At 35.9% G+C, this 20,877-nt stretch overlaps 1 protein-coding gene across 1 annotated transcript in view; it reads left to right on the top strand.

Annotated features, from left to right (window-relative positions):
- TYR (tyrosinase) overlaps positions 1-20,877 on the top strand; it is a 110,386-nt gene that overhangs the window by 14,604 nt on the left and 74,905 nt on the right. Inside the window, exon 2 of the mRNA XM_061202738.1 lies at positions 2,138-2,354. Within this exon, the coding sequence (XP_061058721.1) occupies positions 2,138-2,354 (217 nt within the window). The remainder of the gene's footprint in view (positions 1-2,137; positions 2,355-20,877) is intronic.

Below are 20,877 nucleotides of genomic sequence, written 5' to 3'. Positions count from 1 at the left end.
TGTGCAACACATGTTGGTAGTTGAAGATTCACTGGTTCATCCATTGACTTGTTTATTCTCCCATCAATTGTTATAGAGCCTCTACTACAGATTCTGGGAATAAACAGTAACGAAAAAAAGAAAGTTATCCTCATGGAGATTACTTTTTTTTTTAAAGGAAGTGATACTGACTGTTTATCAAGGGAGATTAAAGTGAGTCAAGTTTGAGTTTGACAAACAACCACTTTATCTACTCAGTGGGCATAGGCCTCCTACAGAGTAAGTGCCCATTGTGAATAGTCACTGATGGCAGTGTGGCCTCTCCTGCGTTTTATGCTTTTGTTTAAGGCTGATATCTTGCTTACCTGCTTAATTGCCATCATGGAACCTAAGGCATCAATGATTTTTTTAAAAAATTTATTTATTTTTATTTATTATTTATTTTTGGCTATGTTGGGTCTTCGTTTCTGTGCTAGGGCTTTCTCTAGTTGTGGCAAGCGGGGGCCACTCTTCATCGCGGTGCGCGGGCCTCTCACTATCACGGCCTCTCTTGTTGCGGAGCACAGGCTCCAGACGCGCAGGCTCAGTAGTTGTGGCTCATGGGCCCAGTTGCTCCATGGCATGTGGGATCTTCCCAGACCAGGGCTCGAACCCGTGTCCCCTGCATTGGCAGGCAGACTCTCAACCACTGCGCCACCAGGGAAGCCTGGCATCAATGATTTTAAGATGAAGAATTAACTTATAAACCACTGAGAAAAAATCTGCCAGTTAAATTATAATGTTTTTTAAAATCACTTGGCCTTTTTATTTCATATTTATTGAAAGAGCTCCTTTTGACTTATTTAGTCAAATAATTTTATCATAGTTCAGTCTTCTGCCTATGTATAAGTGAAACTGTAAGCAAAATAATTTGGTGAAGGATTTCTAAAATTTCTTCATATTTTAGAGTTGGACCCTTTTGATTTACTTTTTAAGTCAGAGTTGACAATGTCTGTTTTTTTCAGAATATTGGTTTGCCCTTGAAGTTTAGGTAGAATATCAGATAAATGGCAAGGAGTGAACACGCTTAGGCAAGAACAAAGATGTGGGATGGAGAAGCATGAGTGATGCCCAGAGAACAGTAGCCAGTCTGACTTCAGCAGTTGGATCACAGGATTTGTAAACAAATAAAGATTCAAGATGTATTCTGGAGACAGAATTGACAAGATTGGCTGATGGTTTTAATGTGAAAGATAAAGGGGAACAAAATACAAATGATAACAGTCTCTGGCTTAAAAATGAAGATTCATGGGCTTCTGGTTTAAGCTGCAGGATAGTTGATGTGACAGGAAATAGAGGGAGAGGAACAATTTTTTTTTAATCTTTTTATTTTAAAAATTCTTTTTTAATTTAGTTTTTTAAATTAAAGTATAGTTGATTTACAAGGTTGTGTTAGTTTCAGGTGTACCGCAAAGTGATTCAGTTATACATACCTATATATCTTTTTTTATTCAGATTCTTTTCCCTTCTAGGTTATTACAAAGGAACAAATTTTTGATTTTTAAGTGTTCCATTTGAGATGCCTGTGAGATAACATTGAAATATGAAGTTGGAGATGGATATACAGGGTTAGAGTTCAGAGGAGTGCTTTTGGACTTCAGATAGGAATTAGGAAGTTCTTATCATATAGTGGCCTGTAAGCCATGAAACTGGTCGTCAGAGCCAAAGAAGAAGATACAGAGAGAAATAAAAGAAGAGAAATAAAAGAAGAGGGTACAGACCCAAACTCTGGGCCATGGCTAGCTTCAAGGGCATATGAAAGTCACACAATGGATATTTAACAGATGATTGTCAAATTAATTTTCCCACCAAATAAATATTTGACAACAATTATATGAAGTAGTTATTATTATCCCCATTTGCTAGATGAGACCTATGGTATTTAATTTATTTTCTCAAGTGGTAGATGCAAGACTAGAACTCTGTTCTGAATTTTAACATTCATGGGTTATTCTGCAACCCTCAGAAAGCTGCTTCCTTCAACAATTTACTTTAAAACATTAATCTCCTGATAATTAGAAATCCAAATACGGTAATCAGGAACCTCAACCTCCCTACCTTCCCCCTTTGACTTAGAAGTGGAGACAACACCCCTTTAACATAAAGGTGTTTTTTGCAGGTCATCTGCAGCCAATTGGAGGAGTACAACAGCCGTCACGCTTTATGCAACGGGACGTCCGAGGGACCGATACTGCGCAATCCTGGAAACCACGACAAAGCCAGGACCCCAAGGCTCCCCTCCTCAGCTGATGTGGAATTTTGCCTGAGTTTGACCCAGTATGAATCGGGTTCCATGGATAAAGCTGCCAACTTCAGCTTTAGAAATACACTGGAAGGTAATCCCCTTTTATCCACTCATTTAAATTTTCTTTTTTTCTGAATTCATGTTTATAATCTCTTATCCAAAATCCTGGGTCCAGAAGTGTTTGAGAATTCAGAATTTTCTGAGTTGAGTAAGGGCATGTGGCATGTGTACATATATGACCAATAACCCTAGGAGAGTGTGGGGGGCACACATAATCTGAAACATGAATAACTCTCCAGCAAAATGTATGAAGGTACCCACCAGGTCAATAAATTGAGACAAGAGGCAGCCTAATGGAGAATAAAGTCAGGTTTTCCACTAAAAAAATATTGGCGCCAAACAAAATAATACATTTTTTGACCTTTTTGTATTTTGGAATTATAGATATAGGACTGTGGACCTATCATATTTTTCTAGCTTTTAGTATTTTTATGCAGTTTAAAATATTCTGTAGCTTGCACCTTGCCCTCTGCATCTCTTCCATCTGGCTGTTCCTGAGTTACACCTTTTACAATAAACAGGTGAGCTAGTAAAAAAATAAATAAATAAAAGAAAATAAAAGAAAAAATAAAATATTCTGAATGCTAGCCTCTTTGAGACAAGTCCGTTCTTTTAACTATAATAAAGGTAAAATCCCCATGTAAGGTTAAGGCTCCATCCCGTTATCCCTCAAGATTTCTGTGTTTCGTCAGAGATTCCTTCTCATAGTCTCTTCTAAAGCCTACCTACTTCTCCTGAAAAGCTCTCAACTTTGCTTGCATCTTCCCTTCAGCACCTGTTCATTCTTCTCTGCTCAGCGCTGACCCAGTCATGAAACCCATCTCTTTCACCTCAATTTTCATTATGGAAACAAACCTGTGAGCAAACAAAAAATAGGAATATTCACTCAAGTTACAGATTTAGTCTGAGTTCCGGGAAGACATAGGGGACCAATTCCTGGCAAGGCAGATAACTCAAAATTTAACACTAGACATTCCACCTCCTAAAAACTCTTTGGCACCCTACCATGGAGACAAAACTTTCTCTTTTCCTATTTCTTCCTCCTTAACTTTTTTTGTTTGTTTCTTGTCATTGTGATTGTTGCTTTGTCCTCTAATTTCTGTCGCTCAGCTGTGCAGAATACTGTCTCTGTCTCTTTCATTTCCGTATATTTTTCTAATCCAGAAGGTCTTAGGGCCTTGCTCTACCTCAGAAGCAATTTAAACAAGGAGAGTATCACCCTAAAGAGGAACCTCGGCACAGCTATTAGAATAAAAATTGTGTTTATTTTCCTTAAATAATATTCGTAATTAACATTTTCCAAGCAATCTCTATGTGCAAGGCACCGTGCCAAAGATTCTGTATCGTACCATCTCACTTAATTCTTACAACCATCCTCTGAGGAAGATAGCATCATTATTTCCAATTTAAAGAGAGGAAACAGGATCAGAGATATCAGTAATTTGGCTACCACCCATTCGGTAAGTGGCAGAGCTAAATCTGTTCCTAGATTTGGCAAGTGCCAAAATCCAAGATTCCTTTCCATTGTACTCTGATGACCCTGAGTGAGTTGAGCGTTTCTTGAAGGTTGAAAATATCAAGCTAGTCCTCCAATAATATAACGCGAGAAGGCAAAGCCTGGTGCCCAGGAGTCTCTGAGCCTACAGACTTAGACGAAGGCACACAGACAAGTTGGTGTTCACCACGTGGGTGCATTGGGCATCCTGTTGGACTGTGCAAGGGTTAATAGCAGGATTCCAGATGCTGACTTAATGACATTATAAAGTGGGGCTCCATCCTTAAGGGAATTATAGTACATTATAGGTTATTCAGGCAGATTTTCTAACAGTGAGAAAGCATAAACTTTGTTATTAAGGAACATGGGCTGATCACGGAAAGAAGGTAGGGGACCCTCACTTCTCTGGGCCTCAAGTCAAAGAAGAAAACTGGCTTGAGCCATGTCAGCTCAGCCAGTGGCTTTCAAATGAGTTTCTAATGCGCAGAGTCAGTAGAGGACATCACATTTATTGTCAATAATTTGCGAATACTAATAAGTTATATCTGTGAATTATTTTTTTTCCAATAAACTATTCTTATTTACTCATAGTCTAGTATGTTTTCTTGAGAAGGAGAGAAAAGACATTGTAGCACATTATCTGGCACATAATAGGTGTTCAGTATGTGTTTGATAAATGAAAACATAAATAATACCTAGGGCTCTTCCAATTGCACCTAACCCATCACTTAGTTTGTCTATACCTGTTGTATGAAGCCTATTTACTGGTAGCAAAATGTTAGAAAACATTGATCCCTTTACCCTTGGATATTTCAGTGTGTTTTTCCTAAGAACAAGAATATTCTCTTACATAACCACAGAACAGTTATCAACTTCAGTAAATTCTATATAGGTGTAATGCTTTAATCTAATTTACTGTTTATATTGCATTTTTTTCAATACACTAATAATATCCTTTACACCATTTTCTTCTCTGTAAAAGAGTCCAGTCTAGGGTCAGATGGCATTTAGTTGCCATGTCTCTTTAGCCTTCTTTTAATGTGAAATATTTCCACAGCCTTTTTTTTTCTGACGAGATTCACATTTTTGGAGAATACAGTCCCCCCATTTTTAACAGAATGCTCCTGTTTTTAATAGAATTTTTAGTAGAATGGATCCAGGTAATGTATTCTTAGCCAGAATTTTACAGAAGTGGTTTCGTGTCTTTCTAAGAGCATATAACATCTGAAGGCACACGATGACCCTCTGTCTCACTTTGGTGATGCTAATTTGATCACCTGTTTTACGTGTGGACCAGATTACCCACTGTACAAAAACGGTCCCAGATTTCACCATTGGGCACACCTTCAAGCCAATTCTTATGTCTCTGTTTCATGACCTTATCATTTTTTTAGCTCTTTCTTTTTTTTCTGGTACAACAAAATATTCTAGAGTCACCTTGTACCTACACTGCCCAAAGCCTGGAATCAGCCATATCTCCAAGAAACATTCGTTCCTTTCAGTGGGGAAGGACAAAGACAAAGGTCGAGAGAACATTTTGCTCACTCGAGAGACACATTTGATCTCAAAACCAGGATGGGAGGTGGGGATGTGGGATGTCTGGTCTACGAGGAGTACTCAAGTGAGTACAGCTGTCAGGAAAGCAGGACTGGAGAAGCACGAGCACTGGCAAACACTGCACTCTCCTCTCTCAATAAAGGCAGGTGGAATTGAATTGTCAGTTTTGATTGAACCTCACAGTTATTGCTGCCCTTTTTTCTTTTGGGTCTCATGAGAAGTATGTGATGTATTTCCCATACAACAAGCTCCCACAGCCAGTCCTGGGATGGAGGAACTGTTGCATTTTTGTCTACTGAAGTTATTTATGTAACCTCAGCTTTCCTCTTGGATTTAAATGCTGAAGTAAAGATTGAAAATGTGTGATTTATGAATTGTATAAAAGAGACACATAGAGCAAAGAAGAATTAGTATACATTATAAAAGGTAGTCTTCTGATTAGGTGGTCCCTGTGAAGTATGGGCTATTCGACTCAAAGAAGAATCTTCTCATGTGCAAATCTCTGACTACCCATGGTGTCCCGTATTTCACACTTTATAATAATGATAATGCAAAAATTGTACTGCTGTGGGTATTGGGGAATGGGGTGGGCTGGCAGTTTAGGGAAGTGGTTAAAGGCAATCAAACTGACTGGGATTTGATCTAAACTCTACCACTTCCTAGATCTGTTACCTTCAGTAAGCTGTTTAACTCTCAGGGCCTTAATTTCATCATCTGGAAAATGTAGATAAGAATAATAACTTAGAGGGTTCGTGTAAGGATTAAATAATATAGTACATGTAGGGAACGTATAACATTTCTTCAAAAAATGGCAGCTATTATTATGTTAAACTGGAATTAGTTTTTGACAACTCAGTTATAAGTCATTAATTTTTCTGACAATTAGCTTACAAACTAAGTATAGACTGCATCCTGAGAAAATAAATCATGATGTGCTAGGTGCAGAGAAAAAAATCGGGAGGAGGAAAGATAGAAGAGGAACTTTCTTGAGACAGACCCAGGGAGGGAGCATTTCTGAAGGTAAAAGCTACTGCTTTTCAGAGTGAATTCCCAGAAGCAAGGAGTCAAGAGCAAAGGCAGCTCCTGTTACCTAAAATAGAAGAAGGTGCAGGAACAAGGAACAACTCTAATTTAATGGTATGTTCTCAGCCCCAAGCACAGTGCAACTTAGAACCATGGAACTTATAGTTGGAAGATATTTCTCAATGTATTCAGTTCAACATCTCTCATTTTGCTGAGATGCCCACTATAATAGTATCTCTATGTGGTCTTTCAAGAACAGAGATCAACCTACCTCATAAGGGAGAACAGGATGTTCTTTAGGTTAAGACAAAATCTAATTGCATTCAACTTAAAGAGTCCTCCATGAACCTGGTACTCTGTGAAATTATAAAAGTCCAAAGACATGAAAAGATGACTATTACACAGTTTCTGACCTTGAGGAGCTCACCAGCTAGTGAGAAAACATCACAAAAACCCATAAGGAAAACACAATATGATGCTCAACATAAAATGAGGTAGGAACCCAGAGCTAAACCAGAAACATCTCCCAACCTGGAGAAATTGGAACCGGATCTTGAAGTATCAATAATTTCTCACCAAGAAGAGCAGAGAAGGAAAGGCACTTCTAGCCGTGGGAACAACATATGCAGTGGAATAGAAATATTGAAAGCATACGATTAGATATAACAAAATGAGAAAATGTATATGGCTAGAATATTAAGTTTGTAGTGGGAAATAACAAAGAGGTATAGAAGGTTTAGAATATGCCGTGAATACCCATGTTTCTAAATCTTCTCCAGAGAGGGAAAAAATAGGCTCCTAAGAATATGTCCACAGATCCCTAGGGAATTAAGAAACTAACATTTATTCTTTGTAAATATCATTCATATCTTCCCTGTAGAAGAGATATGTTTGAAAACCCCAAATCTAAAAGTCATGGTATAATGTTCATATCTTCAAGAACATGTCTAAATACCTTGTGTGAAACACTGCTATAGACAATGGGAGTCAAGAGAGGTTTTTAAGCAGGTACTTGATATGATTCTATCTATGTTTCAGAAAGATGTGAATCTAGTGCCTTTAGCAGAATGCAGAAAGACTAACTAATGAGCTGTGGGAGGATGATGAATGGTGAGGGCTTTATCCAAGGCAGGGAGAATGAGATGAAGATGAGTTGGTTAGAGTACAGAAACTCTTCTAGACTCTAGAGTATGGAGTATCAGAAACTCTTGATCACTAAATAGGAGGCAGAAAGGTAAGCATCACATTGAGAAGAATTATGAAATGTCTGCCACTGACGTCTAATAATTGGTCCTTGTTTTGTCCTCTTAAGTATACACCACTAAAAATTCTAGTTTATCTTTATGTAATAGCTCTTCTAAAAAAATCCATCTATTATGATTCTCTAGAACGTTTTTTCATGCAGCCCTTCCACCCTTTCTATTTTATTGTGACTACCTGGGAAGTATCTTACCTCCTCATTTGCCAGAATTTCTTGAGGAGCAGTCTAGGAAATGGGTAAATGAGCTCTGGGCTTTCATGAAAGTTAACTGGGGTTTTGAAATTTTGAATGAAGTCTTAAGGTAACAGTATGCATACTTGAAGAGAAAGGTCAGTGGCCAGGCACAATGACGTCTCAAAGGATGATCTAGTCTCCAGTCTTCCTGCCTAAGAAATGGACTTTCTTAGCATATCCAGAAATGGTCACACAAACTCAAAGATAAATTAAATTGACAACTGTTGTATAAACCAGAATGCTAAGGAGATTGTTTAAGTGAGGTGAGACATTCTAGTGATGGGAAGGCTCAAGCCCTCCCCTACACACCTGCTTTACCAATTCTAAGAGAATCCGAAAGCTGAGTAGCTTGGTATAGTTTGGTGTACACTGACTCAGAATGAGGTGGAGGGTTTTGAGAAAGAGTTCATCCAGATCAGGAGAACCTTTCTGAGCCTGGATTACTTAACTCCCCAGAATTATCACCTTGCCAACCTTGTTGATATTCTGAACAGGCAATGATCCTGATCGTAATAATAACAATAAAAACCTCTATGTGCTAGACATTCTCATTTCCCACGTGTTTTATTACTTAATCCTCACAACAGTCTTGAGATATTTAATATTCACTGATTAAGCTGATGCACCATCTTCAGCGAAGTAGTTATTCTAATGAGTTTAGGAGACAACCTGTCTTCTAGTTGAATGAGCTGATTCAACTCATTTGACTTGAAGAATAACATTTTTTCTCTTTACTCCAAGTTCTTAGGGCAAATAGGACCCTTCCTATTACATGTAAGAAATTCGAACAAATGTCCTGCATATTATTTTCCAAGTGGGTTTGCTTTGAACTGTGCTTCTTTTATTAGGAGATAATGTTACCTTTTTTAAAAGCCTGAAATAATACAGAGTGCTATATCATGGAGAAGGCTTTGTGGATATGCAAGCATGTTTTTAAGATTTCTAGGGAAGAAGCTGCTCTCAGGGATGAGTTAATACTTATGTGTTAGGTTCACAAAAAACAAGTCAAGCTTAATTCTATATATACAAATGCCTTTTAAATTCTTAATCAGTGCTTTGCTTCCCAAAGCTGAAGGGTGGCAAGACCAGAATATATTCATTTTATCTGGCCACTAGAAGCTCTCTAGTCAGGGTGCAGTGAGAGCCTGCTAGAAACTATGACTGTTTGAGCATTTTAATTTTTTGCAGAAACTATTTTTTTAGACCCATTGACATTGTTCAGACATCTGTGTGGTAGAAACTCACAGTTGTATATTTTTTCAGAAAAAAAAACCCTTAAAAACAGAATAAGTAGTTTAAAGTTTGGGGATATTATTGCTTGATACTCAGTAAACTTTTAGCAACAAATGTGTTAGTAATATACCCTGGAGCTCTCTCTGTAAAAAAAAAAAAGGTCAGTCCCCATGTATTTATACATTTTTAAACGACTCTTCCAATTCTTCCCGCTTCTACCAGTTGTACTGGCATGCAAATTGTTCTTGCCAAATGTGAATATTGAGAAAGTAAAGTAATTTATTTAAGACACATGTCAGCTGCGCTATGAATTAAAAGGTGCTGGTATTATGTACTGGCAAACACCACTTTAGAAAGCAACACTAGAGAAAGAGAGAGGAAAAATATCCCATATTGGGACAGGGCCCTTTAAAGTGGATTGAAATACTAATTTTGAAGGCATAGCAATATATTTGAGCATCAATTCTAACATTATGAGTATCTTCTCCCTCATTTAAAAAATGTATTTAATAATTACATATTTAGGCTATTGTGGGCATGTATGCATACCTAGCTCCTACTATACACGCAAGATATGTTTCCCTTTTCCCCCACTCCTGTCTTCTCTGCAATCTTCAATAGTCATCCCAACTTCCCTTACAATTTGGCATAGGTTACTAGTCTTCATGATATGTATTTACTCATAATAGACAGCTTTCATTCAGTTTTTCATCATTTGAATTCACTGCTGTGGAAAATGGCTGTTTGCTAAAGGATAATACCATTTTCCAATAATTCAACTTAAGGTCCTAGAAGATCTTTAAGGAGCAAATTAATAATGTACCTCTTCTAAATATAGAGTCAGGCATTTGGTCTTTGGAGATTTCACTTCGTTGGGACAAGTCTTGGTGAAAATGCCACCACTCATTAGCAATAAACACTGCATAGAAAAAGCAGAATTCTATTTTATGCATTTATTCACTTAACAAATATGAGTTGAGAGACTTCAGGAACCAAAGACAAATTGGCTATGTCTCATGTATACATAGGACTGCTTTATAATCTTCTATAGCAATTGATCTGTTCAATAAGATATTTTGGTTTCAGTATCTACTTACAACTCTTAGAATATATGGAGAACTCCACAAAGCTTTTGTTTATGTGAGTTATATTGATGGCTACTTAGCATTTTTAAAACTAAAACTGAGAAGATTTGAAAATATTTATTGATTCATTAAAATTATAAATATTAATCATTACATGCTAGTATAGATAACATAATTACAATATATTTTCAAAAAATAGTAAATGGCATGGCACTGATTTATATATTTGCAAAAAGAAGAGATCTGGATTCTATGTCTGCTTCTATACTCAACATATTATGATATGGTGTTTGATTGAAGAACTTGAAGAAAATACATCTTCACACATATAAAATTGGAATAGGAGCAGTATTTTAAAAAATATCTTCTGATAATTCTGGATCTTCTTTTTCTTTCTCTACGAAAACTTAACTAGTGGTAATTTCTTTTTTTTTTTAATTTCAACTCCCATTTATTGAGGTATATTTAGATGTCAGACAGTGTGCTAAGAGCAATACATATATTATTCATTCTAATCTTTGTAAAGATGTCACAAGGTAGGTATTATTATTATTATTATTGCCATGATTATATTTTAACAGGAAAGGAAATTGAGACTTGGAGACAATAAGTTATTTTTCATGACCTATGGCTGCTAAATGAAGAGCTGAGTTTCAAGGCTACTTGACACCCAGGCTCTTAACATGCATTTTAGGGCATACATTCATTAAAACAATGTTTTTCACCTTGTTAAGAATAACTAATATATAGTCTATGGATTCTACATAACTCCAGGAGGATTTTAAAAATACTTTTTGTGTTAAAACAATTATACAGGAAGTTGCAGAAGTACAGAAAGTTCCTAGGTACCCTTCACCCAGTTTCCTCCAATGGGTACATTTTACATGATTATAGTACAATATCAAAACCAGGAAGTTAATATTGATACATATGTCTGGAAATTCTATGTCATTGTTTTTTTAACTTGTGAGTTTTTTTGTTTGTTTGCTTTGCTTTCTTCCCTTTTCTTTCATTTATTTATTTACTTTTGGCTGCACCGGGTCTCAGTTGCAGTACACAGGATCTTTAGTTGTGGCATGCAGACTCTTAGTTGTGGCATGAGGGATCTAGTTCCCCCACCAGGGATTGAACCTGGGCCCCCTGCATTGGGAGCGTGGAGTCTTACTCACCAGACCGCCAGGGAAGTCCCAAATTCTATGTCATTTTATCACATCTGGAGATTCAGGTAACCATCACAACAATCAAGACACAGAACTATTCCATCACCAGGAAGATTTCCTTTGTGCTACCTCTTTAGAGTCACATCTGCCCCCATTCTCCTACCATCCCTAACCCCTAGCAAGCACTATTATCTATCTCTATAATTCTGTCATTTTGAAAATATTAAACAGAATCATAGAGTATAGGACCTTAGGGGACTGGCTTTTTTCAGGGGCATAATGCCCTTGAGACCTATCCCAGTTGTTGCCTGTATCAACAGTCTACTCCTTTCTATTGCCTAGTAGTATTCCATGTTCGATATACCAGTTTGTTTAACTATCACCTATTGAAGGACCTTTTGGTTGTTTCCAATTTGGGGCTACTACAAATAAAGCAGCTACGAACAATCATGTACAGATTTTTGTGTGGAAACAAGTTTTTATTTCTCCAACACAAATGTCCAGAAGAGCGATGGCTGGCTTGTATGGTAAGTATATGTTTAGTTTTTTAAGAAACTGCTAAACTATTTCCCAGAGTGGCTGTACAATCTTACATTCCTATCAACAATGTACGAGAAACCCAGTTCCTCAGCATCTTCAGCAGCATTTGGTATTCTCAGTACTTTGTATTTTAGCTGTTCTAATAGGTATACAGTGATATCTCACAATGGACTTAATCTGATTTTCCCTAATAGCTAGTGATGTTAAACATCTTTTCATTTGTTTAGTTGCCATGCTATCTGTATATCTTTTTTGATAAAATGCCTCTTCATATCTTTTGCCCATTTTCTAATTGGATTTAGTTTTTTTTACTGTTGAGTTTTGAGAGTTCTTTACATATTTTAGATACAAATTCTTTGGTCAGATATATGATTTATAAATATTTTCTCCCAGTCTGTAGCTTGTCTTTTCATTCTCCTAACAGAGTCCTTCACAGAGCAAAAGTTTTTAATTGCATATATATGCACGTATATATGTGCAATTAATTTAAAGTAATAATTAAATAATTTAAAATAATGTATACATATATTAAACATATACATGTTATATATATGTATACATATGTCTATATATTAAACATATACATATTACATATACAATATGTATATATAACTTTATCTATAAAACTGCAAAGATATCAACTTGGAAGTCTTTCCAAATGACACTGTCATTTGCATCAGAAATTCTGCTAGTGTTTACAAGTCGTGTCTTGGCAATAGCACACAACACAGCAAATATCATGACTTATTCTATATCAGGCACTTTACAAAAATATGCATCCAAAACACAGACAAGCATGTGGGCAAGTTGCTACTAATCCAAGTAAATTGTATATTAAGACAGCTTATACTTTATAAGATTTTCAAAACACTTTCATTCAGGACAGTAACTGTTTCATAAGCAGCATGAGAGGAATTTTCAGAGTCTGAGATTTAAAAAATTGGAAGGTGGCATTCAGGAAGACAGAAATTATACAATATAATTTAACACAATTCCTTTAGGTAGCAAACTTTGTAGGAAATAGCTGTATTATATTTCACAGTTGATTAATCTAAATATATATATAGTAGAAAGAAAAATCTAAACTTTCAAAGATTTGATTCTATAATGTACATTTGAGAAATAGGCTTTCAAAGAGTAACACTATGGGGTGACTAGGTTTATTGAAGTAGTAAAGTGAAAATGGAGACAATCGTCCAGCTTTTCAAATTGTCTAGACTTTATTTTTCTGGATTGGTTTAGATCTCTTTAGAAGTATTAACATAAAACAAAAGGATGAGTATCTTTCCTTCTAAGTATTAGGTTAGGTATTATTAATTCTAGGTTTTAACCAATAGATGAAATGTATATTATAACTATAAATGGTATTGTTTTAATTGTTGTCGGGCTAGAGAAGCAGGTAATTTAAGTCTATGAATGTCTAATCTCTTAACCTGTATTAGCTGAGGGGCAACAGTTTTCCTTGGCAATTCTTTTTATATAATCACAAAGACTAATTCCAGAAATAACAAAATATTCTAAATTCTAAAATAAGTTTGTCTCCATAATATAACTTCAATTTTTTTTTTTTATTCTTTGTTGGGGGTGTGGGTTTGTCCTGTGCATTGCAGGTTGTTTAGCAACATCCCTGGCCTCTACCACTGGGTCAGTAGCACACCCTCCTGCTTAGCTTTTTTTTTTTTCATTAAATTTTTGAATTTAGAAAAATTTTTTTATACAGCAGGTTCTTATTAGTCATCAATTTTATACACATCAGTGTATACATGTCAATCCCAATCGCCTAATTCATCACACCACCAACCCCACCACCCTGCCGCTTTCCCCACTTGGTGTCCACATGTTTGTTCTCTACATCTGTGTCTCTATTTCTGCCCTGCAAACCGGTTCATCTGTACCATTTTTCTAGGTTCCACATATATGCGATAATATACGATATTTGTTTTTCTCTTTCTGACTTACTTCACTCTGTATGACAGTCTCTAGATCCATCCACGTCTCAACAAATGACCCAATTTCGTTCCTTTTTATGGCTGAGTAATATTCCATTGTATATATGTACCACATCTTCTTTATCCATTCGTCTGTCGATGGGCAGCATTTGTTGTTTGTAGATTTTCTGATGATGCCCATTCTAACTGGTGTGAGGTGATACTTCATTGTAGTTTTGATTTGCATTTCTCGAATAATTAGTGATGTTGAGCAGCTTTTCATGTGCTTCTTGGCAATCTGTATGTCTTCTTTGGAGAAATGTCTGTTTAGGTCTTCTGCCCATTTTTGGATTGGGTTGTTTGTTTTCTTAATATTGAGCTGCATGAGCTGTTTATATAATTTGGAGATTAATCCTTTGTCTGTTGATTCATTTGCAAATATTTTCTCCCATTCTGAGGGCTGTCTTTTCGTCTTGTTTATAGTTTCCTTTGCTGTGCAAAAACTTTGAAGTTTCATTAGGTCCAATTTGTTTATTTTTGCTTTTATTTCCAGGACTCTAGGAGGTGGATCAAAAAAGATCTTGCTGTGATTTATGTCAAACAGTGTTCTTCCTATGTTTTCCTCTAAGAGTTTTATAGTGTCCAGTCTTACATTTAGGTCTCTAATCCATTTTGAGCTTATTTTTGTGTATGCTGTTAGGGAGTGTTCTAGTTTCATTCTTTTACATGTAGCTGTCCAGTTTTCCCAGCACCACTTATTGAAGAGGCTGTCTTTTCTCCATTGTATATCCTGGCCTCCTTTGTCATAGACTAGTTGACCATAGGTGCGTGGGTTTAACTCTGGGCTTTCTATCTTGTTCCATTGATCTATGTTTCTGTTTTTGTGCCAGTACCATGTTGTCTTGATTACTGTAGCTTTATAGTATAGTATGAAGTCAGGGAGTCTGATTCCTCCAGCTCTGTTTTTTCCCTCAAGACTGCTTGGGCTATTCGGGGTCTTTTGTGTCTCCATACAAATTTTAAGATTTTTTGTTCTAGTTCCGTAAAAAATGCCACTGGTAATTTGATAGGGATTGCACTGAATCTGTAGATTTCTTTGGGTAGTATAGTCATTTTCACCATATTGATTCTTCCAATCCAAGAACATGGTATATCTCTCCATCTGTTGGTATTATCTTTAACTTCATTCATCGATGTCTTATAATTTTCTGCATACAGGTCTTTTGTCTCCCTAGGTAGGTTTATTCCTAGGTATTTTATTCTTTTTGTTGCAATGGTAAATGGGAGTGTTTCCTTAATTTCTCTTTCAGATTTTTCATCATTAGTGTATAGGGATGCAAGAGATTTCTGTGCATTAATTTTGTATCCTGCAACTTTACCAAATTCATTGATTAGCTCTAGTAGTTTTCTGGTGGCATCTTTAGGATTCTCTATGTATAGTATCCTGTCATCTGCAAACAGTGACAGTTTTACTTCTTCTTTTCCAATTTGTATTCCTTTTATTTCTTTTTCTTCTCTGATTGCCGTGGCTAGGACTTCCAAAACTATGTTGAATAATAGTGGCGAGAGTGGACATCCTTGTCTTGTTCCTGATCTTAGAGGAAATGCTTTCAGTTTTTCACCATTGAGAATGACGTTTGCTGTGGGTTTGTGGTATATGGCCTTTATTATGTTGAGGTAGGTTCCCTCTATGCCCACTTTCTGGAGAGTTTTTATCATAAATGGGTGTTGAATTTTGTCAAAAGCTTTTTCTGCATCTATTGAGATGATCATATGGTTTTTATTTTTCAATTTGTTAATATGGTGTATCACATTGATTGATTTGCATATATTGAAGAATCCTTGCATCCCTGGGTTAACTCCCACTTGATCATGGTGTATGATCCTTTTAATGTGTTGTTGGATTCTGTTTGCTAGTATTTTGTTGAGGATTTTTGCATCTATATTCATCAGTGATATTAGTCTGTAATTTTCTTTTTTTGTAGTATCTTTGTCTGGTTTTGGTATCAGGGTGATGGTGGCCTCAGAGAATGTGTTTGGGAGTATTCCTTCCTCTGCAATTTTTTGGAAGAGTTTGAGAAGGATGGGTGTTAGCTTTTCTCTAAATGTTTGATAGAATTCACCTGTGAAACCATCTGGTCCTGGAGTTTTGTTTGTTGGAAAATTTTAAATCACAGTTTCAATTTCATTACTTGTGATTGGTCTGTTCATATTTTCTATTTCTTCCTGGTTCAGTCTTGGAAGGTTATACCTTTCTAAGAATTTGTCCATTTCTTTCAGGTTGTCCATTTTATTGGCATAGAGTTGATTGTAGTAGTCTCTTAGGATGCTTTGTATTTCTGCGGTGTCTGTTGTAACTTCTCCTTTTTCATTTCTAATTTTATTGATTTGAGTCCTCTCCCTCTTTTCCTTGATGAATCTGGCTAATGGTTTATCAATTTTGTTTATCTTCTCAAAGAACCAGCTTTTAGTTTTATTTATCTTTGCTATTGTTTTCTTTGTTTCTATTTCATTTATTTCTCCTCGAACCTTTATGATTTCTTTCCTTCTGCTAACTTTGGGTTTTGTTTGTTCTTCTTTCTCTAGTTCCTTTAGGTGTAAGGTTAGATTTTGTATTTGAGATTTTTCTTGTTTCTTGAGGTAGGCTTGTATAGCTATAAACTTCCCTCTTAGAACTGCTTTTGCTGCATCCCATAGGTTTTGGATCGTCGTGTTTTCATTGTCATTTGTCTCTAGGTATTTTTTGGTTTCCTCTTTGATTTCTTCAGTGATCTCTTGGTTATTTAGTAATGTATTGTTTAGCCGCCATGTGTTTGTGTTTTCTATGCTTTTTCCCCTGTAATTCATTGCTAATCTCATAGCATTGTGGTAAGAAAAGATGCTTGAAATGATTTCAATATTCTTAAATTTACTGAGGCTTGATTTGTGACCCAAGATGTGATGTATCCTGGAGAATCTTCCATGCGCACTTGAGAAGAAAGTGTAATCTGCTGTTTTTGGATGGAATGTCCTATAAATATCAATTAATTCTATCTGCTCTATTGTGTCATTTAAAGCTTCTGTTTCCTTATTTATTTTCATTTTGGATGATCTGTCCATTGGTGTAAGTGAGGTGTTAAAATCCCCCACTATTACTGTGTTACTGTCAATTTCCTCTTTTAGAGCTGTTAACAGTTGCCTTATGTATTGAGGTGCTCCTATGTTGGGTGCATATATATTTATAATTGTTATATCTTCTTCTTGGATTGATCCCTTGATCATTATGTAGTGTCCTTCCTTGTCTCTTGTAATAATCTTTATTTTAAAGTCTATTTTATCTGATATGAGTATTGCTACTCCAGCTTTCTTTTGATTTCCATTTGCATGGAATATCTTTTTCCATCCCCTCACTTTCAGTCTGAATGTGTCCCTAGGTCTGATGTGGGTCTCTTGTAGATAGCATATATATGGGTCTTATTTCTGTATCCATTCAGCAAGCCTGTGTCTTTTGGTTGGAGCATTTAATCCATTCACGTTTAAGGTAATTATCGCTATGTATGTTCCTATGACCATTTTCTTAATTGTTTTGCGGTTGTTTTTGTAGGTCCTTTTCTTTTGTGTTTCCCACTTAGAGAAGTTCCTTTGGCATTTGTTGTAGAGCTGGTTTGGTGGTGCTGAATTCTATTAGCTTTTGCTTGTCTGTAAAGGTTTTAATTTCTCCATCGAGTCTGAATGAGATCCTTGCCGGGTAGAGTAATCTTGGTTGTAGGTTCTTCCCTTTCATCACTTTAAGTATATCATGCCACTCCCTTCTGGCTTGTAGAGTTTCTGCTGAGAAATCAACTGTTAACCTTATGGGAGTTCCCTTGTATGTTATTTGTCATTCTTCCCTTGCTGCTTTTAATAATTTTTCTTTGTCTTTAATTTTTGCCAATTTGATTACTATGTGTCTCATCATGTTTCTCGTTGGGTTTATGCTGTATGGGACTCTCTGCACTTCCTGGACTTGCATGGCTATTTCCTTTCCCATGTTAGGGAAGTTTTTGACTATAATCTCTTCAAATATTTTCTCGGGCCCTTTCTCTCTCTCTTCTCCTTCTGGGTCCCCTATAATGTGAGTGTTGTTTGGTTTAATATTGTCCCAGAAGTCTCTTAGGCTGTCTTCATTTCCTTTCATTCTTTTTTCTTTATTCTGTTCCGCAGCAGTGAATTCCACCATTCTGTCTTCCAGGTCACTTATCCATTCTTCTGCCTCAGTTATTCTGCTATTGATTCCTTCTAGTGTAGTTTTCATTTCAGTTACTGTATTGTTCATCTCTGTTTGTTTGTTCTTTAATTCTTCTAGGTCTTTGTTAAACATTTCTTGCATCTTCTCGATCTTTGCCTCCATTCATATTCCGAGGTCCTGTATCATCTTCACTATCATTATTCTGAATTCTTTTTCTGGAAGGTTGCCTATCTCCACTTCATTTAGTTGTTTTTCTGGGGTTTTATCTTGTTCCTTCATCTGGGACATAGCCCTCTGCCTTTTCATCTTGTCTCTCTTTCTGTGAATGTGTTTTTTGTTCCACAGGCTGCAGGATTGTAGTTCTTCTTGCTTCTGCTGTCTGACCTCTCTAACTTCAATATTGTATTCGAAATATCTTCTTAATATGCATCAGTAATGAGTCTAGTTTGTGTCCTTCAAGAGAAGATACATCCTCTTTTCAAATACCTGCTAGTGTTGGAGGGTCTCCTGCAGAGGTGGTGGGGTGGCTGTGTCTCACCGTGGGGACAAGGACACTGTCAGCAGAAGTTCTGGGAAGTACTACTTAGCGTGAGCCCTCCTGGAGTCCACCATCAGCCCCACCAAAGAATCTGTAGGCTCCAGTCCTGGGTCACTTCAGGCCAAACAACCTAGTGGTAATTTCTTAAATATTTAGTTGCACTGTCAAAGCTGAAAGCATATCAATAAACTTTTTATATTTGTTACATTAAATTTCATTGATCTATCTACATTATGAATAAAATTTTTCCCCTATAATTAGTTTGTAATATCAAGCATGGATCATTTACAAAATACTGGTTCACTGAGATATGCAGATCCTTCAAATGTTGTGATATCTCATTATACAATATTAAAAAGTCACATTTATTAATATCACCAACAATCTCATCAGAAATGTCTTTAAATACTGAGAATCTGGCAAACTTACAGTGATTAAATAAAATTTTCCAGAATTCTAATTTTTGCTTGAAAGCTCAAATTTTCTATAGGCGAAAATATCATCAGTTGTTTTATTTTAAGTGACATAGTTACTTTCAAGAAATTGTCTGCCAAATGCTTAAATCTGAATTACAATATTTTACCTCTCAATTGTGCATTCAGGTAAAAATGGCATTCCATGAAAAGTATGGTTATTTCAGCTCTCAACACAAACACAAGTGCTTTTTCTTTAAGTAACCATCATACTTCAAAATGCAGCAGAAATATTATGTTTTTGTGTCCCATTCTGGCTTCCTTAGGTTGCCAGAGCAGATCTTAGATCTCTGATACACTTCCAATCCTGCATCTGTTATAACGCCCAGCACTAATCACTCTATGTGGGAATCTTAGAAGTAATATTTGTGTGAAAACGATGGATGTTTTAGATGTCCAAAAAGCAGAAGAATCATAGTCAATATACTAATAAATGTACACAGTTTTCCACTTCTGGGAAAGTAGATTAGATATACTTTTCCTTATTCCTCTCTGCTTTTTCACATCAGTCTTAGCAAGATCTCTCTGGATATGTTGCTTCAGTTAAAGGAAACAAAAGCAAAAATAAAAAATGAGACTATCTCCAGCTAAAAAGCTTCTGCACAGCAAAAAAATAAACAGTCAACAAAATGAAAAGACAACCTACTGAATGGGAGAAGATATTTGCAAATCATATCTCTGATAAGGGGTTAATGTCCAAAATATACAAAAACTCATACAACTCAAAAACAACAAAAAACAGAGAACCTAATTTTAAAATGGACAGAGGAGCTGAATAGACACTTTTTCAAAGATGATCTACACCACATGAAAAGATGTTCAACATCAGTAATTATTAGTAAAATACAAATCAAAACCACAGTGAGATATCACCTCACAGCTGTTATAATGGCTGTTATCAAAAAAGCAAGAAATTAAAAGCATTGGAGAAGATGAGGAGAAAAGAGAACCCTCTACAACTGCTGGTGGGAATGTAAATTGGTGCAGCCACTATGGAAAACAGTATGGAGATTCCTCAAAAATTAAGAATAGAACTACTGTATGAACCAGTTATTCCATTTCTGAGTATTTATCTGAAGAATATGAAAACACTAATTTGAAAAGATATATGCACCCCTATGTTCATATGTTCATTGTAGCATTATTTACAAGATATGGAAACAACCTAAGTGTCCATCAGTGGTTGCGGAATAAAGATGAGATAAACACACATACACACACATGCACACACACTCACACACAAAATGGTATACTACTCAGCCATAAAAAATATAAAATTTTGCCATCTACAAAAACATGGATGGACCTTGAGGATATTATGCTAAATGAAATAAGTCAGACAGAGAAAGACAAATACTCTATAATTTTATACTAAAAACAACCAAACAAAAAACAAAATAAATGAACAAACAAAACCAAAGGAAAACAAACAGGTAGATAGAGAGAACAGAGTATTGGTTACCAGAGGGGAAGGGGTTGGAGGAGGGCAGAATGGGTAAATGGGGTCAACTTATGGTGATGGATGGTACTAAACTTTTGCTATAGTGTCTACAGAAGTTGAATATAATGTTGTACATGTGAAACTTATATAACATTATAAACCAATGTTACCTCAATGAATTTTAAAAAATAAAATAAACTTTTGATTTATAAATTTCAAGAAACTTACCTAGGAAAATCTGCTCTTAAAAGATCACAGTTGCAAATACCAATGGTTAACTCTAGTCTCCATCTTTTTAGAGCCAATCAATTTCATGCCAGAGACTATGAATAATTATCCTTTCCTTCTTTACAGTTAAATTTAGGAGGATCAAAGTGAT

Source organism: Eubalaena glacialis, chromosome 10, assembly GCF_028564815.1.
Source record: "Eubalaena glacialis isolate mEubGla1 chromosome 10, mEubGla1.1.hap2.+ XY, whole genome shotgun sequence".
Lineage (NCBI taxonomy): Eukaryota > Metazoa > Chordata > Mammalia > Artiodactyla > Balaenidae > Eubalaena > Eubalaena glacialis.
This window is presented reverse-complemented; position numbering and strand designations above follow the sequence as displayed.